At 41.9% G+C, this 24,545-nt stretch overlaps 2 protein-coding genes across 2 annotated transcripts in view; one reads left to right on the top strand and one right to left on the bottom strand.

Annotated features, from left to right (window-relative positions):
* SLCO5A1 (solute carrier organic anion transporter family member 5A1) overlaps positions 1–24,545 on the top strand; it is a 105,019-nt gene that overhangs the window by 1,155 nt on the left and 79,319 nt on the right. The window contains exon 2 of the mRNA XM_010998857.3: positions 694–2,095. Within this exon, the coding sequence (XP_010997159.3) occupies positions 1,180–2,095 (916 nt within the window). The 5' untranslated portion in view covers positions 694–1,179. The remainder of the gene's footprint in view (positions 1–693; positions 2,096–24,545) is intronic.
* LOC105105097 (small ribosomal subunit protein eS26-like) lies at positions 17,674–22,770 on the bottom strand. Its single transcript, XM_031441388.2, has 2 exons — positions 22,712–22,770; positions 17,674–18,090 (listed from the first exon to the last, which is right to left on the bottom strand). Exons 1-2 carry the CDS (start codon positions 22,768–22,770, stop codon positions 17,754–17,756), a joined length of 396 nt encoding a protein of 131 aa, XP_031297248.1. The 3' UTR covers positions 17,674–17,753.

Here is a 24,545-nt window from a genome sequence, read left to right as displayed (position 1 = left end):
TTGTAATTGAATAGTTCTCTCCCGCGGCAGAGGGCAGGGTTGTTATTTTTAGTGTTGGGAATAAAGAGGCAAGCACGCTGACCTTTTTGCTGCTGCCTTGGGCTTTGAATAAGGGTCTGTAATTGATGAGGAAGACGGATTCACATCCAGTCGCGCACACGTGCCTGCGCACGAATGTGTACGCACATTTCTACACACGTTGCTTTCCTCCTTTCTTTTATTTTCTTTTTAAAAATCGGGACGGGGGGGTGCATTGTGTTTGTAAAACCAAAAGAACAAACAAACAAAAAAACTTTCCTTTGTTCTTTTGAGCCTTTTCTATTGTGAGTAATGGAGTAGGAGTACCTAAAGGTTGCAATTAGTTCACTCGAATAAAAGACACTGCCTCTGAGTCAGAGCTGCCAGGTTGATAATTATTAACATATAAAAGCAGATGCGCTGTTTAAGGCAAAAGGGGCGGGGCGGGGGCAGGTCCACAGTAGACAGGGAGGGAGGGTCTCTGCCCACCGCCTGCTGCTTATTGTTTGGGCACTGGGGACTGCAGCCTGCAAATGCCTCCTCCTCCAGGGCTTCGCTCCTCGTTCGTTCCTCGGTCCCACTTGGAACGGTCAGAGCCCCCCAGCGCTGTCCCCCGGAGCGCTGGGGCGCCAGCCGCAGCTGCCCTTCGCTGACTGCCTTCTCTCTGCTTTGCAGGTTGGCAGCTTTGCGCCCGAGGGTGTCGCGAGCCGAGGCGGCGAGGACAGGGCGCCTCTGGCCCAGCCAGCACGCGGGATGCGGCGCGGGCAGCAGCGCTAAGCTCCCCTACGCTGGGCACGGGGCGTACGCGCTCTGGGCGGCTGGCGGAGCGGCGGCTGAGGAGGGGATGCGCCCGGGACACGCAAGGCTCCTGCCGCGAGCTACCAACCCGAGGTGGACCCTAAGTAGGGCTCATCGCAGGACCGCGCGGACCCCTGCCCTCCGGGGCACGCGGCTGCGGAGCCTCGGGGCCGCGGCTGCGGTCAGGATGCCGTGGGCACCTCACTGCTGGTGAGGATGCCCTGCTGCGCGGCTCTGCATCCCCAGCCCCGGTCCCTGGTGGGCACGACTGTCTGGGCCCGGCTTTGGCCCCTCGTGCGGGTGGATGAAAAGCGCCGGAGGTCTTTGAATGCGATCAGCAATCGAATCTGAATTCTAAGAGCCATGGACGAGGGCACGGGGCTGCAGCCCCAGGCGGGAGAGCAGCTGGAAGCACCGGCCAGAGTAGGAGCTGTCCAAGAAAAGTGCGAACCAGAGACCTTTAGGTCCCAGAGTTTACCGGCTCTGAACAGCACCTCCTGCAGGCCAGACCTGAGTCCCGCGAGCGTAGGCCCCAAGCCCGCCTCAGGCTGTACAGATTCTTCCCGCCATCAAGAGTTGAAGCCACGCTCCAGCCCGCGGGCCCCCAGCCCGTCCGCCCCATCTACTTCGGCAGAGACTGCAGGGCTGGTGGAATGTAACCAGAGGGTGGAAGTCAGCAAAACCATGTCGGTGTCCTCCACTCTGGCCATGCTCCAGGGGAGAAGGTGCCTCTATGTGGTCCTCACTGATTCCCGTTGCTTCCTGGTTTGCATGTGCTTTCTGACCTTCATCCAGGCGTTAATGGTCTCTGGGTACCTGAGCAGCGTCATCACCACCATTGAAAGGCGCTACAGCCTGAAAAGTTCCGAGTCGGGGCTGCTGGTCAGCTGCTTTGACATCGGGAGCCTGGTGGTGGTGGTTTTCGTCAGCTACTTTGGCGGCCGGGGGCGGCGGCCCCTGTGGCTGGCGGTGGGGGGTCTCCTCATCGCCGTGGGGGCCGCCCTCTTCGCTTTACCTCACTTCATCTCGCCCCCATACCAGATCCAAGAGTTGAACGCCTCAGCCTCCAACGACGGCCTGTGTCAGAATGGCAACTCCTCGCCCACTGTGAAGCCACCCACCTGCCTGAAGGACTCGGGAGGAAACAATCACTGGGTCTATGTGGCTTTATTCGTTTGCGCACAGATTCTCATTGGAATGGGCTCCACACCTATTTATACCCTGGGACCAACCTACTTAGATGACAATGTCAAGAAAGAAAACGCATCCTTGTACTTAGGTAAGAGTTTCTTGTCTTCTTAGATAAGCTTGAACTCAAAAGTCACAAGGAAACACATTTTGCTCAATGTTATGTATTTTGTATATGTGTTTAAACATTGAGCTTCAGTATATTTTTTGTTTTCTTCTTTTCTTTTTGCCTTAGTGTAGTGTGTTTTCTGTTGGGGAAAGAATCCAATAGTTGAGAGTTCTTTGAATGAATTTTCAGACTCCCACTTCACATTTGTCTTTTCCCAAGTGATACAGACTTTTAAACTGGGGCGGTGCTTTTCTCTCTTGCTGCCTGTCTTTAGAAAAGCTCTGATTTATGAGGTTTATCTTCTCAAAGATGTCCCTCCAGAAGGGCTCAGGAAGGAACAGAAGTAGCTGGTGTGTGGAGTGAGGTTATTTACGTCTTTCATCCACTGCTGCTTCTCATTCCTGCCCCAACAGCAGGGTTAATGGAGTACCCAGACTACATTGAACATGCTTTATCACCTCCCTGTCTGTATTGTTTGCATATCATCTGGATCACTATTTAAAAAAGAACTTGAGTGATATCAAGTGACTAAGTTATCTTTATGCAGAAGCAACATCACAGGTTGTAAAGTTTATCCAAAGCTATTTTTATTGTTGCTTTGAAGACCCTCAATTACTTGAACTTGGGAGAAGAATCATTACTATTTTCTGAAAAGTGGTGGCTCTTGGACAGTGAAAGGGCAGTGAAACTGATACTCAAGTAAGAGGGTTATGTTTTCCCCAGTACAACTGCAGCCCCCAGAATTGGTTATAGAGGCTGTCTGAGCCATTTATAGTCCTCAGTAACTGGCCCAGACTCCTTAGAATGAGAATTTTATAACTTAGTTTTTTTTTATTAAATGCAAGAGAAAGAAATTTCTATGGCAGAGAGGAATAGCTTGCTTGTTACATTGCCTCCATGTTTTAACATTATGACAAATTTTCAAACAGAAAAGTTAAAACAACAGTGCAATGAACATCAGTCTACCTGGATTCAATAATTGTTCATTTTGTCCTGTTTGTTTTATCAACCTGTTTATGTGTGTGTGTGTAGAAATATATATATTTTGGGTGGGAGGCTAAGCCCTTTGAAAGTGATTGCAGACACCTTTAGGCTTCAGCCATATCTTCTGAAAATAAGGACATTCTTTTATATAACTCAGGAGCTTAAACATTCTAAGAAAGTTAATAACCATTCCATCTTACCAGATAACCAGTCCATATTCAGATTTCCTCAATTGGCTACCCAGTGTCTTTTGTAACTATATATTTTTTCAAATCAGGAGCCAGTCAAGATTCACTCATACATTGCACTTGGCTGCTAACCTTCTTCGCACTTTGTAATCTAGAACAGTGCTTCAACTTTTTTTTTTTTTTTTTACTACATAGACTTTTTGAAGGGACAAAACTAGTTGATTTGTGGAATGTTCCTCATTCTAGATTTACCCGATTATTTCCTCATGCTGTCACTTACCTTGTTCCTCCATTCCCCATGTTTCTTGTAAACTGCCAGTCCAGTCTAAAGGCGTGATTCGATTCAGACAAAACACGTTTGGCTATACTACTTCGTAGGTGACGCTGTGTATTTTCTATTACATGCATCTGGCCATTCATTAGTGTTATTGAGTTTAATCACTTGACTGAGTTGGTGAGTGCCAGGTCTTCCCATTGTGAACATACACTTTGAAAATAATAAGTCATCTTTAGAGTGACTCTGTAAACATCCCAATTGTTCTCTGTATTCTTGCTGATCTTTGCTTCCATTTACTTTGAAAACTTGAATCTCCCTTCCGTTCCATTCCTGGGTACCAGTGATACAAATTTGCTTCATGAAAAACCCGGGAAGAGCCCTACACAAAGGGAGAACCTCCACTAGTTAGAGCCCTGAGGTTTAACTTTTCTGGAGGTGATTTCCCATCAAGAATATGCCCAGCAAGTGCATATTCTGTGCTACTTATGGGAAGACCAGAAACGAGACGTAGTCCCAGCATCCGAGGTCCCTCCAGTGTAATGAAGAAATATTTCCAGTTTAAGTTAAGGGTGTGAAGTGACCTGTGAAAGGGGAAGAAATTTCCTCAAATGAGATTTGCTCTTACCCCCTCTTCCTCCTTTTCCTCCTCATCTTCTTTTAGATATTGACTGATAATTGTGTTTTTTTTTTTTTTGGAAAATATTTTGATGGATGCCTTAGGACACATTCTTTGGAAAACTCTGGAGAATTCTGCTTTGTATTAAATGGATCTCACTAAAAGCTCCAGTAGTTTGAGTCCACGAATCTCACATATATTATTTTATTTAATGTTCTCAATGTCCTTATGAGATTTCCCCTGTTTTATGAATGAGAAAACCAAGGCTCAGAGAGTTTAAGTGACTTGCTCATGGGCTTCAAATAAAGCACCTGTCCAGTCCCAGAGCCTTGAACTTGCCTCCACGCTGCATGTTCTTTGGCAAGAGGATCTGAGAGCCAACTGAAACCAAAGGATGGCTCATGTTCAGTAGCATTCTGAATATGGTGCAGAAGGTGCAGAACTGAACTAAAGCCATCAAAACATGATCAAAACAAGATCGTTCTGTAGACCTTAGACCTTTTAAAGGAGCTTTTTACAGATTACCTGTGTACAAGTTCAGATTAGAGAGACCAATATATTCTTAGAACATGAGCAGTGTTAACCTAATATGATGTGGCATTTTTCCTAATGAGTAATTGGTGATATATCTTTGTTATTTTCCACAAAACTGTTCTTCTGTATTACCTTGTGCACTCCCCACCCTTTTCTTAACTTTTTGTCAGTCTTTCTAAATGATTACAACCACAGAAGAAGAAGGAAATAAAAAAGCAGGTAGCAGGTTAGTAATTGCAGGCAGGAACAAATATCTGAATTAATGTAAAAACCATTGACATGGAATGTAAATGTATATCTTAATCTTTTGAATGTTCCAGTATTAACATTCCAGCCGCTTTCAGTGTAAAAGAGATATGGTATAGATGAGATAGAGCTGCCTTTACACCCATTAAATGCCCTAACTCTTTCTGCAAGGAGAGAGGTTCAGTGTCGACCCGGTGCACAGAGAAAGCTTTGTAGGTATGAAGAAGTAAGGTTGGCAACGGAACCATGATTTGTAATTGTATCTCAAGGAGAGGGAGAAAATGTGACCTTTTGGGGGAACAAGAAATTCATGAGCCAACAGGAAAGGAAACAAGAAAGAAGGGCTAACCAGGTGGGAAAAAGGCAAAAAAGAAAAAAAAAAAAGTACATTTCTAGAATAGAAAGCCACGACTCCGATTGGGTGATTCTCAAAATGATTAACAATGGGCTGGCCATTGACCAGGTGGTGTGGGGGCAGCCACTCCACCCCTCTGGTGTGTCCACCCTCACTTCACACCACAGAGAAGGGTCAGCATTGACAGGGCATCTTAGAAAGAGCACCAGCTCTTGACGCAGCCGATCTCTGTTTAAGTCTAACTTTCCCAGTGACTGGGCATGAGACTTTTGACGAATCCCTTGACTTTTCCCAGCCTCTGTTTCCACATGGGCATTATTACATTTGTTCCCATCATTGTAATGTTTTGAGGACCAAACGGGATTATGTGTGTGCAAGCACTGGGCCAACTGTGGGAGGCGGTGCTTTGCTCTGTTAAAGCCGAATTCAGACTTGTCCTAGAGAGCAGACAGAGTGAGGAGCAGGAGATATTTTACTCCATCTGAGTATGAAAACCTTTAAACATATGTTTTAATAATTGGGGAGAAGAAAAGGAGCATTATGTAAGAAATTAAAACATTGTATAGGAAACACTCCTTAGACATTATAAGGAAAATCTTTTTTTTAATATATTTTGAATATTTAGTTGTCCATGGTTTTTTTTGTTGTTGTTGTTGTTCTGGAATATTGACTTTGTTCCCTGTGTTGTATAATATATTCTTGTAGCTTACTTTGTACATAGTAGTTTGTACCTTTTTTATTCCTTACCCTTATATTGCACCTCCCCCTCCCCTCTCCCTACTGGTAACAATTAATTTGTTCTCTGTATCTGTGATCTTTTTTTGTTATATTCACTAGTTTGTTGTATATTTTAGATTCCACATTTAAGTGATTTCATACAGTATTTATCTTTCTCTGTCTGACTTATTTCATTTAGCATAATACCCTCCAGATCCATCAATGTTGTTGCAAAAGGCAAAATTTCATTCCTTTCTTATGGCTGAGTAGTATTCCACCGGGTACATATACATATATATACACACCACATCTTCTTTCTCCATTCCTATACTGATGGACACTTAGGTTGCTTCCATATCTTGGCTATTGTAAATAGTGCTTCTATGAACATTGAGGTGCATGTATCTTTTAAAATTAGTGTTTTTGTTTCTTTCAGATTTATAGTGGAGTGGAATTGCTAGGTCATATGGTAGCTCCGGTTTTAGTTTTTTGAGAAACCTCCACACTGTCCATAGTGCACCAATTTACATTCTCACCAACAGTGTACAAGGGTTCCCTTTTCTTTGTACAGGGAAATCTTGATCAGTGTTGCAGCAATGTTATATTCTGATTAACTGAATTTTCTGAGACCTCAAGATTTTACTACCAGAACTTTCTACCTGTCAACCTTTGATGAACACCCTTCTTTAATGGAGGAACATTTACATAATGTACATTTGCACCTAGTGTAATGTAACGTAAGTTCTTCTGAGGTTTGTGTCCCAGCTTCACCACTGCGGGCCTTCATTTGTCCACATAGACTGTGCAGGATGTTGGTGAGCAAGAACTGGTCCTGAATCAGGAATTAAAAAAAAGAAAGCCAGAAAGTAATCACTATTCTTTTAAAATCGTTTCTTGATGACAACTTCTTCTTTTTCTTATTCTTCTTTAACATTTCTTCAGCCTTTTAAAAGTAGAATGAGCTTGAAGTAAGTTAAGTTCTATTTCATCAAGATTTTGTAGTAGTATAAAATAGTATAAACATTGTGTATATATGTATACACACATATATGACTATTTCTCTCTCTATCCAGCAATCTATCCATCTATCTGGCATATATTGCTCTGAGTATGAAAATACTTAAACATACCTTAAAAAAAATTTTTTTTAGTGTTTCTTATTTTTTAATAGGAGGAGGTAATTAGGTTTGTTTGTTTATTTAATGGAGGTACTGGAAATTGAACCCAGGACCTCATACATGATAGGTGTGCACTCTACCACTAAGCTATATCCTCCCCATCATACATATTTTATATGTAATTAGAAAAAAGAAAAGAAGTTCCTTTTTTTGTATATGTATTTTTATTGAAGTAGAGTCAGTTTACAATGTTGTGTCAATTTCTGGTGTACAGCATAATGCTGCTGTCATACATGAACACACATATATTCATTTTTATATTCTTTTTTACCATAAGTTACTATGAGATATTGAATATAGTTCCCTGTGCTCTGCAGTATAAACTTGTTTATCTATTTTATATATATTAGTTAGTATATGTGAATCTTAAGAAAAGAGGTCACTTAAAAACTGCCTAGAAAATCTTGATTGGTGTTTTGCAATGTTATATAGAGCAATCTGTATCTGTATATATAAGGTTTTATTTATAGTAATAAAACCAAAGAAAGATACATTTACGTGTCTTTCAACTCCGAGTTCCCTAGGACCATATAACCATGTGTATCTGTGGCTCTGACAAGTTAGGGGTTAGTTATCCTGAGCAGCAAGCCGGCCAGGGTAGGTGGTCAAGGGCTGGTCCAGCCTCTGTGGTGCCAGCTTCCTCTCTGTCCTGCCCTGGCTTGTAGTGTGAGCTTTCTGGATCTTTTTGTTGGGATTTTGAAAGGGCTTAATAAATAGCACCCTTTCCCCTCACTTGAGTTCTGAGCTAAGTGAAAAATATGTCAGAGGAATAAACACATGGGAGCCAAAATACCACTTTCTAAAACTGATAGAGGTGAGGTTGAAAATACAGCTCGTATCTTTGTGCAAATGGACTTTCCCATAATCCCAGCATTAAATAGACTTACCCATGCAGCCACCAGCAATGCTGGACCTCAACAGGGTGGCAGCCCTGGGTCTCCCTCTGTGGCCTGGGGCCAGGGTGTGTGTGGATCAGACTTGTGCCAAGAAGGAGCAGAATTTCCCTCCCTGTGTGCAGGAGAGGAACTGAGCACCCCAGTCCATTTTCAGATTCATCCGTCATGTTAACCCCCTTCTGCCTTCCCAGGGAAGAGCAGTGATGGGGGTAGGGGGCGAGCCAAGAAAAGAAAGATGATGTGGAACATACATTTTCTTCTAAGCCTTCTAAGTGGGTATTTATTCTGCTTTCCTTTTGCTCATCTTGTTTACAATGTGTTCATCTTTGTAAGCCACATACAATTCCTTTGGGAAGTAGGCTCTGTACAAATCATGAATAAATAAAAATAAAGTCTCCCCTGGATACTAATAGGAGGGAGGGCGATGGTGGAGGGATTTGAGGCAATGATCCCGGACACGTGGAGGAGTGGCTGGGCTGGATCAGTGCAGAGAGTGAGGACAGCTGGGCGCCAGTGGCCTGTGGCAGCCGCTTGCTGGTATGTTGATGAGTTTCATGTATACCTGGGACAGTTCCTCTGTGTCAGGATGTGTGCATCTTCCGTACCCTTACAATTCTTGAATTTATATGTTTATATATAAATACCTTTGGCCTCTAAGACAAAGTAGTCAAAGAGGCTGGTAAACCAACAAACTTCAGATTCTAACTGAAAAGCAAAGGATTTCCTGTCTCACTGTGGAAAAGGCAGTTGAGTGCCCATTGATCTATTCAGCCCGCCTGCAAATAGCAGAGAACAGCCTTTTTCGTAGTATTTCTGATACATCTTTCACATTGCTATCAGTTTAGTTATCTACGTGGATCAGGACAGTCCTTCTGAAACTCTAAGGGGTGTATGTGTGTGTTTGTGAATCACCAGGGTATTTTTTTCAGAATGCAGATCCTGCTTCTGGAAGTCTGAGCTGGGGCTGGGACCGGGACCCTGCATGTCTAATATCCTCCCAGGCGAAGCAAGTGCTGCAAGCCCAAAGGACCACATTTTGAGCAGCAAGGGGCTAAAGACCACAGATCTTTGGCCCTTTTGACAGGTGGAAAGTCTCTGGGCTTGGGGTTGGGGCCACTGCTGCTAATTGAACTTCTACTTTATCAGGAAGAGCCCCACCATCTCTCATTGCTTTTTTGAAAGAAGGATGTCAGTTCTGGGTGTTTCATAAGCCATGGCTCCTTTTTTGAATTCCACAGTTGTGTGACATCGTGATCACTGCCCTGAGTTTACTGAGAGAGTGGCTTTGGACAAAAGGTGTTCATTTTACTATTAACCAAAGGAGGCAGCACTTTCTTTTTCCTCTCACCACCCTACAGGCTCTGTGCTGGTGGGTTTCTCTCTGGTGGTGGAACTCTGCGTGTCAGAGGTAAATCTGTGAGCTCTGTAACCCCAGGTGAGCTCACCTTATAAGCCCTTTGGTGGGGGAAGCAAATACACCCACACGCTTGGCTCTGCTTTTTAAACAATCTAGAAATTTTAGCAGTGAATTGGGAGTTTGGTGGCAGACAGACGTAAGATCTGGGCATATTGGAAATGGTTTTGGAGACTGAGGGGGTCAGAAGTTTTTCCTTGGAAAAAGGTGGTCAGATAGAAAAGGCTGGACTGGTTGGCTGAGATCTCTCCAGCAGTCACAGTCAAGCGAGTATGTGTCCTCAAGACCATCTCATTCAGCCCCGTTTGTAAACATGATCATTTGACGGGTGAGGAATCCCCGACTCCAAAAGATGAAAGGATCTGCACTATGGAAAACGGTGTGGCATTTCTTCAAAAAATGAAAAATAGAATTATCATATGATTCAGCAACCCCACATCTGGGTTTAGACTCACAGGAAGGGAAAGCAGGGTCTCAAAGAGATGTTGGCACAGCCATAGTCATAGCAGCATTATTTATGACAGCCAAGAAGTGGGAGCAGTCCAAGTGTCCATTGATGGTTGAATGCATACAAAACTGTGGTAGGTATATATGCTGGAATATTACTCAGCCTTGAAAAGGAAGGAAATTCTGAGATATTCATTACAACATGGGTGACCTTTGAGGCCATTGCGTTAAGTGAAGTCACAAAAGACAGTCACAAAAAGACAAATATTGTAAAATTGCACTCATATGAAGAATCTAAAATAGTCAAATTCATAGAAACAGAAAGTAGAATGGTGGTTGCCAGGGACTGAGGGGAGGAGGGCTGGGGAGTTAGTATTTAATGGGTATAGAGTTATGGTTTTGTATGATGAAAAATTCTGATCTGTTTCACAACAATGTGAATATGCTTGACACTGTTAAACTGTACACTTAAAAATGGTTAATGGTTGAAAAAAACACTAAAGGATTTGCCCAAATCTTGCAGCCAACTTGTTTTGAGCCTGAACTGGTTTATAGATTATAAACAATTCTGCTTAAAAAAAATCTATACCACATAAATGAAAATTTGGAGGAGTTCAGGTCCTTACATGGTAGTGTCATTTCTCCCCAACTCTGCAACGTTCTAGCACAAATGTTGATTGGCACATGTCTGTATTTCAACAATGAGAATTTTTTTTCCAAATGTGTGGATGTTTCAAGTCATTCCTTTTGGGTTTAATTTTGAAAAGAAGGAATAGGGATTTTGGAAAAGAAAATAGATGCAAAATGGATTTTAGAGTAGGCATTTTCGGAGTGAAATGCAAGTAAAGAAACACAGTTGGGCATTTGGATTGTCCTAGTGTGTCTTTTGGAGGAAGGAGGCTAGAATATTCAGACATGGAGGCTGTGGGTCCCTGCCGATGTGTTCTGCTGTGCTGGGTGCTTCTGCTGGTGCTCATGCTCTCACCCTGTGCTTGCTGTCTCCCATTCCAGGGAAAAGGCAGATTCTGCAGCCACCTGGTCCTCCTCTAAGACCATTTTCAGTGTCCTGACATGGCATTTCTGAACCTCAGCTCCCTTTGGAAAACTGCATATGTTACAGGTCATTCTGAAATGGTGGCTTTAAACTAGGGGCAAGTCTCCCCAGTCGCAGGGGACACACTTGTTAATATCTGGAGTCGATTTTGATCGTCACAAATTGGACAAACCCTGGCATTTAGTGTCATTTTGGCCCATGTGGCTGCTAAATGTCCTACAGTGCACAGGACGGATCCCACAACAAGGAATCACCCTGCAATACATGGTCACTGGTGATGCTCTGACCTTTTCCCCTCTTAAGCATTCAAGTTACTCTGCTATTTTGTGCTTCTTAGATCTTGGGCTTGGAAGTAGAAATCTCTAGGTCATAGAATTAGAAAGCACTGAACACTTGGATGGAGGAGACCCAGGAAAAACACGTCTTTATAAATAGGAAAGCCTTCTAGCAAACAAGCGATAGGAAATGCAGATTAATTGTGCATTACTCACTGCTTTGTCGTTACCCAGGTGACAGCCTGGTATCTAGACTGTATTGTATTCTTAGTAGGTTATGGGAGATACTGTAGTGTGCCTTAGTAGGTTATTTTTAGAGGGTGTAAAACTATGAAGGGTTTCATGGTTTTCTTTGTGACTTCACTTCCCATCAGCTTAAAAGTTTTTTTAAGCATGGAGATTTTCTAGGCATATTTTCGTAATTGGGACTGTTGTAACCCTTGAGGAGGGAAAGATGTGTGAGTTTGTGCACGTGTGTGTGTCATAAGGGGAGTGGGAGGTCATTTCCCCCTATAACTGAGCTCTGTGTTAGTGGTGGTGTCTTTAGTAAAAGAAGACATCAAGATGAGGAATTCTGGGAAACACAATTAATCAGTATCTTAAAACTGAGCTCACCAGCTAAATAATTGAACTTCAAGAGGAGATGTAAGATAGATTTAATGAGATATTTAAGACCTAGAATTTCTCTTTAAAATAATCAAGAGCTTAATTAACTAAAAAACCTGCGGTACAGTTTCAAACATGGGGCTTAACAAAGGCTATTTTTAAAAGCAAGTATTTTTGACTGTTTAATATATGGCAGGCATTGTGCTAAATGCTTTATCATCTTGTTTCCTCCTCAGAACAACTCTGTGTGCCAGCTGTATTTTTTCCTTTTTTATTGTGGTAAAAAAACATATAACATTAAAATTACCATCAACCATTCTTAAGGGTACAGTTTAATAGTATATTCACAGTGTTGTGCAACAGATCTCTAATTCTTTTTCATCCTATGACACTGAAACTCTGTACCCACAAAATAATAATTTTCCCCCTAGCCTTTGGCAGCCACCTTTCTTTCTGTTTCGGGGTTTTGATGACTTTAGATACTTACATAAGTGGAATCACACAGTATTTGTCCATTTGTGACTGGCTTAGTTCACTCAGGAGAATGTCCTTGCATTTCATCCATGTTGTAGCATGTGACAGGATTTCCTTCTGTTTCAGGGCTGCATAATATTCCATCACATGTATCTATCACATTTTTAAATCCATTCATCTGTTGATGGACACTTGGATTGCTTCCACTTCTTGGCTATTGTGAATAATGCTTCTAGATCATGGGTGTGCAAATATTTCTTTAAGATCTTGATCTAAGTTCTTTTGGATAAATACCCAGAAGTGGGATTGCTAGATCATCTGGTAACTCTTTTTCAGTTTTTGAGGAACCCCCCATACTGGTTTCCATAGTGGCTGCACTATGGATTTAAGGATTTCAGCTTCACTGCATCCTCACCAACACTTCCTATTTTCTGTTCTTTTGACACTAGCCATCTTGGTGGGTGTGAGGTGATAGCTCATTGTGGTTTTGATTTGCATTTCCCTAATGACTAGTGATGTTGAACATCTTTGCATGTGCTTATTGGCCATTTGTATATCTTCTTTGGAGAAATGTCTATTTAAGTCCTTTGCCATTTTTAATCAGATTATCTTTTGTTATTGTCAACCTGTAGGAGCTCTTCATATATTCTGGATATCAAACCCTTATCAAGCATATGGTTTGCATTTATTTTCTCCCATTCTGTAGGCTGCCTTCTCACTTTTAATAGGTTGCCTTCTCACTCTTAATTGTTTCTTTGAAATGTGCAGAAGTTTTTAGGTTGGTGCAGTCTCATTTGTCTATTTTTTTATTTTGTTGCCTGTGCTTTTGGTGTCATATCCAAGAAATCATTGCCAAATTCAATGTCTTGAAGCTTTCCCCCCATGTTTTCATCTAGGGATTCAATAGTTGCAGGCCTTACATTTAGATCTTTAATCCAGTTTGGGCTAATTTTTGCATACGGTGTAAGGTAAGGGTCCAGCTTCACTCCTTTGCACGTGGGGATCCAGTTTCCAAAACCATTTTCAGATGAGGCTTTCCTTTTCCCATTGTTTGATTTTCAAAAATCAGCAGCTACTTTTATTTTTCACGTTTTATAGATGAGAAAAACAGGGTTAAATACATTGTAAAATGACTATAATGCAATAAAAAAAGTTAAAAAAAAACAGGATTAAATAAATGTGCTCAAGGTCATCTAAAAAGTGACAAAACCAGCACTCAAGGTCATCGTCCAAAGCATGAGCTTTAACTGTTGACATAAGGAGAGAGAAGGGGAGGGAAAAGTTTATCAACTTCTGGTGCTACTTTGCTGAGTTTCTTGATTTTATTATATTTAGAGGAGACGAGGAGGCAGGGTTAGTGGTTTCTTAGATGCTGTGGCCTCAAGTTCTTTAGTTCTGTTCCTTGTTCAGCCTGGCTTGGTATGGTCTTGTTCCTGAGCTTAGGACTCGGGTCTGGAGAGGAGTTGTAGCCTCTTCTGCTTTTCTTGAGCCATCAGAAGCGAGTGTCCTGGGCATTTCTTCCCCACGCTGGTGGCTTGAGTGATGTCGCCATGTGACAGCTGTCCCTGGGAGTCAGACATTCCTTTTGCTCCTTTTTCTGGCAGCTGTGCATTACCTGATGGTAAATTCAGACTCTTCTTCGCCTCCTGGAAGTTACGATGGCTTGTGAAACTGTCACCCTGCAAAATGCTAATCCCTGTTACCTAATATAACCGGGAAAGGCAGGTGCAGGTTACTCTTGCTTAAAAGTAAAGAGCATATTCATGTAATTAATATTTTCAGCAGGATGAAATGACATAATTTGCAAGTGTCTGAAGTTGAATTGTACAGTTCCTGACTTTCTAGCATGTGAGAATTCTTAACTATAATAATAATAATAGTAGTAGTAGTAATAATAATAATAGTAGTAGTAGTAATAATAATAATAATAATAATAATAATAATAATAGATTTTTGGTCTTATCAGATGTTTTCCTATTTTTCTGGCTTTGAGTTCTTATGAAGGACATAGAAGTAAAGTTGTTTTTTTTTGTTTTCTTTTTTTTAAAGAAAGGCGGGCAGGGAAATTTAGGTGAACAAGAATGTGTGTAATGAATTCTAGACCTAATGTTCTGGCTGTAAATTAGCTTCTGATCAATGTATAAAGATGGACCAATAGTCCTAGTTTGCAAAGTGTCTTTGTATTACTGGGTAAAAGATATTTGCCACTGTTTTGTCTAGAAATATGCTTATGTCCCTGGTGTTTAATTTCAGCTGGAGGGGGAACCTTTCCTGATTTGAACTGCATTTTAATGGCTTTCCTTTAGGTGGAAGGGCAGCAGCTTTTAACAAGATGCAAAAACTTTCTGAGATAAATCTGAAACATTTCCTATGAGAAAAAAATAAATCTTAGGGTAATGATTCTAAAATTTGGTTTTGCTGGTCTTTAAGGTGTCTCTGGTTATTTCATTCTTGTGAAACTCTCAAAAGAAATTAGTGTTAATTTCTTTAATTGAATTGTTGGAAGGCCGTGGTGGCTAAATGCAAGAAAGGAAGATTGATGGGTGTGCTACTTCCATTAATCGTTGGATTTTAATCTAATCTGTGGTGATTTTTTCCAAAGCTGAATTAGGGTTTGGAACAGTGGAAGAGAAGATTCATTGTATACTGTATACTGTAGTTCTACAACGAACCCTGAAAAGTGGCTCCTGATCGCCAAGGAACTTACAGTCTCATTTGACTACTTACTTAGCACCATCTATTCTGGATGATTTAATATTCTGTGTGAGCTGTGTGCCCTCTAGTAAGTCACTTGACATCTCTGGGTTTCAGTTCTCAAATTTATAAACTGATGGAATTGAATTAGAGTGTCTCAAAGGGTCTTCCTGGACTATACTCTCTGATTTCTCTGAACCTCCTGTGGCGTAGATCCAGAAGCTAGCATAGTCAAGGCTGGTTGAATTTTGGGATTAAGATTGTGGCTGCTGGAGCCAGGCTGCCTGGGTTCGAATCCCAGCTCGGCCAGGGCCAGGGGTGTAACCTGGGGCGGGTTCTGTGGCTTCTCTCTGCCTGATCCCACATCTGTTAACCCTGGGATCATTGGGCTAGTTGAGAGTTAATGTGATGCACTTGAAACAGGACCTACACTGGCACGTGGTTAAACACTTAGAAAGTGGGCTGTCATTATTAAAAAAAATTCATCCTGTTCGGGAGGAGAGTGGGGTTGGCTTTCATCATAGCTGGCAGGGCTCAGCTCCTCTTGTGGCTTTTCTGAGCAGGTTGCCTGTGCTGACTGCCCCGGCTTGGGTCTTGGTGTGTTAGGCTGGCCCTGGGTGAGTGGAACGAGGCATGTGGTTCCATTACATCAGGGGTGCTCTTGCCTGGGCAGTGCCTCCCCCGGAGGCATCCACTCCATTCTCCCAGGCCCCCATCAGGATGCTTGGACTCTGGGCTTTCTTGGGTCTGGAGGGTCTGTAATCTCCCCTACAAAGGAAGGAGTGACCACGGGGAGAAAGAAGACAAAGCCTTTGGGTTATAAATAGTTTCTCACAAGATGTTCTTGCTCTGAGCTTCTGGTACTTATGATGGAAGATTTAGGCTGTGATCAAATGTAATTGCCGAGGGGTGTAGGGAAGTAGCTCTAAACACGTGCTCATGGGCTGTCTTTGTGCTTTTTCTGTCCTATTCTAGACTTCAGAATCTCGGATCAGGTCTTCAGCCAGCGAGGTCTGGTGACTTCACAGCCTTTGTGGTTCCTGCAGTGGGCCTGTGACTCTCCTTGGTGGTCCACTTCCTCACGTCTTGGCTCCTGTGGTTTATTATAGACGGGAAGGTGGGATGGATTATGTGAAGCTGCAGAGAGCTGCCTGGGAAACATAGAACGGGACCTTCTTGCGCACCTTTCATAGAGGGCAATCTGCGATCACGTGTGCGCATGCATGTATGTGTGTGTGTATTAGAGTTGGGGGAGCAGAAGAAAAACAAAATGAGTAGAAGAAATAGTGACATAAAGGAATGGCTTCATCCCATCTCCCAGAAACATGACCTGACCTTGCTGTTGCTGGCTTCAGAATGTTTGCGTTTCCTCTAATCCGTATTTTTTCATGGTCAAATGATATTTTATAGATTATTGCTTAAGCCTCCTGTACCTTCTCACTCTCTCTCCCTAGTGAGTTTACTGCCTGTGGGGCCACATTCAGAGTTTGCCTGGGCAAAGAAAGGGAGCAAATGCCTAATTAGTTGATTTTCTATATTTAATTTTACTTATTTTGCCTAAAAAGTTGAAGGGGGTGATCTCTGAAGCAAAGTTTGGATTCATATCAACAAGCCATGTGATTCAGGCCATGATGTCACAGGAAATGGTTGAGTTATAAGTATTTGTTATTATTTGGCTTCCTTCTGTCTTTACTGTGGGGACTGACCCCCTCTCCCTCCCTACCCACTTTTAAGGCTTTTGGCTACACTAACATCTGGCAAGTGGCTCAGAAAATCTCCGCAGGGTCTATTTCCTACCCTGAATTCTCAGCCAGCCTGCTGTGCCCGGCACCTCCTGTATATGCTCATTGCCCGGGACCTCCTTTCCTTTGATCTGCTCGGTCCCTGTGGATTCCAGTGGACCGTTTCCTTGGCTCTTCATTGTGGCTTTACCAGGATGCTGAGCTTTCTCTCTCTTGGCTTGGCAGTTTCACTGTGTGCTGAGTGCCTAAGCAAGCTCTCAGAGCCTCCACTGAGGTCTGGGGCACTGGACTCCATTGTCCAGGGTGGAATTCTGACGTTTCAGCCACATACAGGTGCTCCACTGTACACGGCTATGCCTCTCGGTTGGGGTTACCTTGTGTCTGCAGCTGGTGAACTCACTGGACAGGCAGAGCCCAATGTTAATGAGGCTTGTGACTGTAAGTTCCATGTGAGTCAGACACCGTCGCTTTGTTCCATAATGCATTGCTCGCACCTTGTTCTGTCAACTTGCAAATGCAGTTACTTGCTGACCTCCAGGAGGCAGGGAATAGGAGCAATGCTTACCCATCCTCACTGCAAAGAACAAACAAAAACAAAACACAAAACCCACTCTCCCTCCAAAAAAAAAAAGATCCCCAAAACTATCTCAGGTCATTAACTGTATCTCAGTATATGGAAAATGTATACTAAAAATTACCATCACCTTATCATAATAATGATGGTATGGTAATTATAATAATCATCTTGTGAGTAGCCTTAGGAAGGTAGGGTGTTTAAATATTCTAACCAAGCTGATTTTAAGGGACTCCAATGATCCTACGTCTTTTCAAATTTTCTTTTGACATATTTGACTATGTTTTTTTTTTAAGTATAATTTCCATTTTATTGAGTTTTTTCTTTTCCAGAGAACAATATTTCTTCAGTCATTAAGGACTGAGTTCCTTACATGGGCTTTGGTGGAGGTCGTGGGGCAGCACCTGCAGGTCTAAATCTGGGCGGAGATATTCGGTCCCTCCGGGCTTCACGAGAACGATCCCTGACTACCTTGCTGTGAATGGCATAGCTCGCGCAGTAATGTAGTTTTACACACAGCTTGGGAAGCACATAGGCGTTGAAAACGCTTGCTTCCAAAATATCCCTGACGGCTGCGGCTTCTACTATGTTTCCAATAATGAAATTCTTAATGGCCTTGTCCTTGGGCACGCATCTGGCACAGCTGGTGCAGCGAATAAGCTGCACATGGCCGCAGCCCTTTTTGGCGCGATCATTGTTTTCTTTTCTTGGTCATCTTGGAAGTGAGGATACGAGAGAGCATATCTGACTATATTCTGATAGGTTGCTTGTCTTCCGCCCCCCCCCCCCAATTTGTATGTCAAACAAAATATTCATAATCTCATTGGCAATTGGGTTTAGGTTAAAAAAGTATTCTTTTTCCTCTTTGGTCTTGATATCTTTTTATATACTTAAAAGATATACTGTTACTCTTTTTACTTAGAGTTATTAGGCTAAAAAAAGGACATTTGATTATTGCACATTTTCTTTAATGAGTTGATTTCAAACTATGCTGGCTCATTTTTGAGCCTGTAGGTTTGTCTTGTTTAAAAAAAAACTTCTATGCAAAAATAAAAACTTAGAATACATCCTTTTTTCAGGTGGGAAGGTATATTTCTCTCATTATAATAAGGTTTTTTGCTTGTTATGAATTCCTTTAGCTATGATTATAAAAAATATATTTTGTAGCTTTTAGGAGCATATCCATAGATTAAAATCTCACACATGTATATTCTAATTCCAGATGTTTATTTTTCACTGATCACAGAATCTGGCTAATCAATGGTTCTCTCTCTTTTGAGTCTTTTCTCTCTCTCTCTCTCTTTTTTTAATGTGGTATCTGATTCTTAATTTGAGGGCTTTTAACCTTTTCATTGGTCACAATTCAAGCTCACTACCAGGTCTCTGGGTTTCCACTTTGACCTTCCCTAACTCTAAATCATTATTGGTTAGTTATTACCCTTTGCTTCAATTTACTCCTACTGATGATTTAAAGTCTTTTGAATGTTCTAATGTGACTCAATCAAGATTAATGTTTCAGGAAGAACCCTAGGAGGCCTATGGTTAAATGCTTACCAAGATTGCTATGCTTATTTAGTGACTCAATAAAAAATCAATTTTTTCTAAAATGGCTAGATATTTTACCACTGATTTTATTACCTAATTTGTTATGATTTGCCCTCTCTTTTTGTGAGATATTTGCTGGAAATACTTTGTGTAAATATTTAATTTGAAAAATTCACTGATTTCTTAAAAAAAAAATTGCCAATGTGTTAATAGGTTCAGTAGCTGATTTCCCTTGTGATTCTGTACAGTCTCAACCAGCTGTCATGATTAAATGTCATTTCTCCAGGATAGGATAAATATGTCAAAGTCTGTGTTAACAAAGTATTACTAGTCCCAAATGGTTGAGTTTCTAATTTCATTATAGTTAAAATCAGACTTTTAATGACCAGTTAGGTCATTTCAACATTATTATTGTATTTTCATCCATTTAATTTCCAGAATTCTTCTTCCTAGATATTCCTTTTAATTTCCTATAAATTATTTAGGTTAGAATAAACTCATGCTATTTTATTCATTAACCTCCATCCATATTCAGGTTTCCATTAAATGTGCTTTTTTTTCTAGCGAAGGATTCTGTTACTATCAGTTTTGTGAGTTTTTTTTTTTTTTTGTAGCTAACTAGTCTTCCTCTCATAATATGCCTTTTTCTTTTTACCAGAGCTAGAATGTATTATGCCAGAGTTTTCCAGTGAACTTTCATTTTCCCACTTTACATTATGTGTGTTGTTTCTCTGTTAAATGTGTAGAATGAGTTCAAGGTTTCTACATAAATTCCCAGCGGCATATGCGTCTCAGAGTTGCACAGTTGCCTGTCATGCAAATAAACATGAGACTTTGAGACCCATGGGCCAGCTCGTCAGCAAGTTTGATAATTAATAAATTGGAATAAAGTTGTGATATCTGCTGAAGCGTGGCAGCATGGAGAGAGAGGAAGGGGGTGAAGGTGGAACCTGAGTCTTGGTGGGAGACGTGGCCCTGCCGCTTAACTATCACATGATCTTGGGCCACCCAGCTGCTCTGGTCCATCTCATTGACTTAGGAATAAGGACACAATAACTCCCCAAAGATCTAAGGAAGTAATTCTACTCAGTCGACATTATAGATGTGGCAATAAGATGAAATGAAATGAGCGAATACAAAATCCTTTCGTGGGACTTAGTCTAGTGGAGAAGACAAACAATAAACAAGTAACTGATAAATAAAATCATGGTAAGTGCTATACATAAAGGAAACCACATGGCATTGCGTTTGCAGAGGAGGTATGTAAATAGGAATTAAAATCCATTAGAGGAAAATGTGGCTTAAGGGATATTGGAGAGCTGTGACATGTGAAATGTCAGTCCATCATTCTAATATCAAAACCCCAGAGCAGGATTCTTAGAGCATCCTTAAAAATGCAGATTCCTGGACCCAGCACTTGGGGTCTAATTTAGCAGAGCTGTGGTCAGGCCCTAGAATCTATATCTTTTAAGAGCTTCCTAGATGATCCTGTTTTGAACCGTTGGGGTTGGAAACTATTCTGGAGAAATCCGAGACAGAACCGATTACCTATCAAAGAAATGGCTGCGGCTTCATCTTCTTGTTTCTGGCTTCCCATCTGCCATGTGTAGCTTCTCAACTTCAATCTTCACATTTCTGAAACTTATGTGACACTGAGCCCTGGGCTTCCCCAGCCCTGGTCCCCATGAGCTGGTCCCCATTTCCCAGCACATGTGTTGTATCGGGGAAACCTCTGAAGTCTTTTTAAGCTGGGGGAGTGAGGTCTGTTCCTGGTGCATATATTGGAATTCTGGTGCGTAATACTGTATGTTAAGTAGATTGTTGTGGGTTGTTTTGGGGATCTGAATGCAAACCAGTGGGACACATACTGGAAAGTCCATGGCAGTAATGGCTGAGATTCCCTCCTAGCAAAACTCACTGTACTTCCTCCCTGCCTAGTTTTAAGATTTTATATATTATAAAAAATTTTATATATATATAAAGATAATATATATGAAGATTATATGTATATATATAAAATATAGTTGAGTGGTTTTTGGTTTTTTTTAACTTTTTTTATTGAGTTATAGTCATTTTACAATGTTGTGTCAAATTCCAGTGTAGAGCACAATTTTTCAGTTATATATGAACATATATATATTCATTGTCACATGTTTTTTTCGCTGTGAGCTACCATAAGATCTTGTATATATTTCCCTGTGCTATACAGTATAATCTTGTTTATCTATTCTACATTTTGAAATCCCAGTCTGTCCCTTCCCACCCCAAGCCCCCTTGGCAACCACAAGTTTGTATCCTATGTCTATGAGTCTGTTTCTGTTTTGTATTTATGTTTTTGTTTTTTCTTTTTTAGATTCCACATGTGAGTGATCTCATATGGTATTTTTCTTTTTTAAAAATTTTATTTATTTATTTTTAATTTTTATTTTGTGTTTTAATTTTTATTTTATTTATTTTTATTTTGTGTTTTTTAATTTTTATTTTATTTATTTATTTTTAATTTTTATTTTGTGTTATTTTGTGTATTTAATTTTTAATTTTTATGTTTGTTATTTTTTATTGACTTGAGTGGTTTTAAATATGGAACTAGCTCTTATGTTGGGATCCTCAGGTCTAGCAAAGCTCAATTTGAGTCTTGTAGAAAAGGAACCTGGAGTCTCTTCTTCTTTTCTCATTCCCTTTGGGGATGTTCAGGAAAGGCAGGTAGCAGTTTGTTTGGGAACATACAGTACCCACTGGGATTTACCCATGAGAGGCTTTTTCCAAAATTTGTTTATTTTAGAAACCCTCCTGTGTGCCAAGCTGTATTTTTAACAGGTTGATTGCTTGCAGTCCAGTGAATTTTAGTGGCTCATAGGGTGTGGCTTTTGGAACCCAGCGTGTCCTGAGCAGTGATGCTTTGTGGTCTCGGGGTGTAAACTCAAGTCACCTTTCGTGTGCAGTGATCGCTGCCTTGAGAACTCAGAAGCTTCAAGGTTTCTCTGGCAGGAGGCCCTGCAGGTGGGGTGAGTGACTCACCAGGGGGCTCCGACATGCCTGTCTATCTTCCCTGAGGATGTCTCACTTCTGCTTCTGCATCATTTCCACACTCATCCTGAGGTGGAGGGATGGGGTGGGTAGCTGCCTGTTTAATGTGGTAATAACTATGGGACAGACAACCCCTTCCTTTGTTTTTGTTTTTTTTGGGGGCATACTGAAATAAGCTGAAACTTGTAAAAGACTCCACAAATCCTGAGATCCACAGGAAAATAAACTCACAAAATACAGGAAGCCGAAATTCTGATTGATTTTTAAGATACAGATTTTAGATCCTAACAAAAATGTCTTGCTTTCAGGCCTGGCTTTATCTTACATCTTCTCCTGGGGATTCTAAAGTCTTGGACAGGGACAAACTCTCATATACCATGCCAGACATATTGTCTACCCTGGTCTCCGCCCTCCTTCACAAGGAAGGCGCTATCTCATAACCACCCCCTCATCCTGTAGTCACGGTTCCTGCCAGTCAGGACTCCCTCCTGGCTACCCGCTCAGATTTCTCCCTCTCTTCCCCGCAGGGAGGTGAGGAAGTGAGGAGGGGAGGTGGGACTCACTTGGCTGCTGGAATCCCTTGAGAGCTGTAGAGATCGATGGTCTTTTAGCTAAAGTTGAAACCAAGAGATGAACCAAAGATGCCAGATGGCAGGTTCAGGAGGAGAATGGGTGAGGGAGAGTGCAGAAATGTGTATGTCCTGGGCCTCTTCTTTCATTGATACTAATCATAAGAGGAGATGAAACACACTCACATCTGATGAGAATGGCGTAATCCAGTGCGGCCAGACTTTTGGCCTGGATTTGCAGACATGGTCTGCAAAGGGGTCCACCTTGAGTGAAGGGCAGGATGGAGCCGGGCCAGAGAGGCTGAGGGGGTCTGATACACACAGAGCAGGTGGGGCAGTGTGAAAAGCATGGTGAGGAGCTTTCAAGTCTATCAGTCTGGCAGGAAGAGAGCTTCTGGGTGAGCACGTTAGCATGTTTGGGCCAGACTGTGGAGGCCCAGAGAGTGCTGTGACTTGTAAATGAGGTTTACACCCCTGGCTTTTTGCTCTCAGTAATGCTTGCTTGATTTTACATCTAGTAGAACTTTTATCAAAAATTACCCTGCTGTCCATTTTCAGTTAACGAAAAGGGACAACAGACAGAAATGAGAGCGTGTAAATTATTCTCTGGAGTGTTTTTCAGTATTAAAACTAATTGGATTTTCTGCATTATCATTGGGAATGTAATCAAGGGACTGATTCATAATAAGAATGTCTTTCTCTGTGTGTGTATGTGTTGTGTGCGTGTGAATATTTCTTATTTTGGGGGAAGAACCCAACCTTTGTTAGAGAGAGCTTTAATTATTCCAGGGCAACTTGTTTTTCTGTTATAACAGATGGTAAAATGACCCTCAAGTGCGTTGGGGTAGCTGTTAAACTGATTAATTCTCAGTGGGACATTGTGTGTTAATTAGGGCTTTATTTCTACTGGAGAGAAAAGCCAGTATGTTACCATATATGATAATTCTAAGGCTCTCAGGAAACATGAGAAATTAGTTTATTCCCCTGTAAAATGCTCAAAGGACCTTAAGAGAATTGCTCACAAATCATAGAATTCCAGAATTTCAGGGGTTGATCTTAAAGATGTTCTAGACCAGTGGTTCTGAAACTTGAGTGGGCATCAGAGTCATCTGGAAGGTTTGTTGAAACCCAGATTGCTGTCCACCCCCACCCCACCCCCACCCACTGCACCCAGTGGGTCTAGTTCAGTGGGTCCAGGGTGGAGGCTGAGAATTTCTGTTAAGTGTCCAGGTGATGCCGGTGCCTGGTCTGGCAACAATTCCCCTTGTTCTACACAACACTGTTTGCCCCGGCTTCACTAAATGGCTCATTGGTTTATCCATTCAAGAAATATTTACTGCATCTCTCCTCTTTGCAGACAGTGTTTTAGGTGCTGGGTTTACAGCGATTCACAAGACCAACTCCTGCTCTCCGGAAGCCTCTATGACAGGGCAGGGGGCTGACAGTGCACCCTGTAACTCTAGGCAGGGATAGGAGGCGTGAAGATGAAGAAGGCCAGGCAGGACAGCGTGGGAGCACGGTGACCAGGGAAGATCTCCTGGGGAGATGAGCCCACCAGGCAGAGGGTGCGGCAGGTCTGAAGGCCTGAGACTGGAAGTGGTTGCGGTGTTTGGGGCTCATGTTACTGGAGAAGAGTGAGCAGAGGAGGAAGAGTGATCAGAGAGGGAGTCAGGACACTGAGGACAGTAACACACGAAAACATTCCTGTTACCAAATGCATTGGAGAAGCCCTGGCATCAGCAACATTCCGTCTTTTTCTTGACTGCAGAATTCCTTATAGCCTTTACTCTGTTGCCGTCCAGGAGAGGACTAAGGCATCTAGTCTTTCTCAAACTTGTGTGACCAAAGAACTTTTAATTCCACAGTCATCTCAGAGGCTGGTCTTCTTGAAACCCGTTTGGGAAATCTTGATCTAGTGAGTCTTTCTCCCTCATTGCCGTGAAGGAAACTGAAGGCCAGAGAAATGGAATGACTTGTCCAAAACAAGGAAGCTTGGGGGAACATGGGGTGCTGGAAAGAA

This window comes from Camelus dromedarius, chromosome 30 (assembly GCF_036321535.1).
Source record: "Camelus dromedarius isolate mCamDro1 chromosome 30, mCamDro1.pat, whole genome shotgun sequence".
Classification (NCBI taxonomy): Eukaryota; Metazoa; Chordata; class Mammalia; order Artiodactyla; family Camelidae; genus Camelus; species Camelus dromedarius.
The sequence above is the reverse complement of the archived record's forward strand: the minus strand, read 5'-3'. Positions and strand labels throughout refer to the sequence as shown.

Coding starts and splice junctions, on each gene's coding strand:
- LOC105105097 (XM_031441388.2), bottom strand. CDS start 22,770: ATGTCTGCAAATCCAGGCCAAAAGTCTGGCCGCACTGGATTACGCCAT. Junction 18,091..22,711: donor TTACGCCATTCTCATCAGAT/GTGAGTGTGTTT, acceptor AAGATGACCAAG/AAAAGAAAACAATGATCGCG.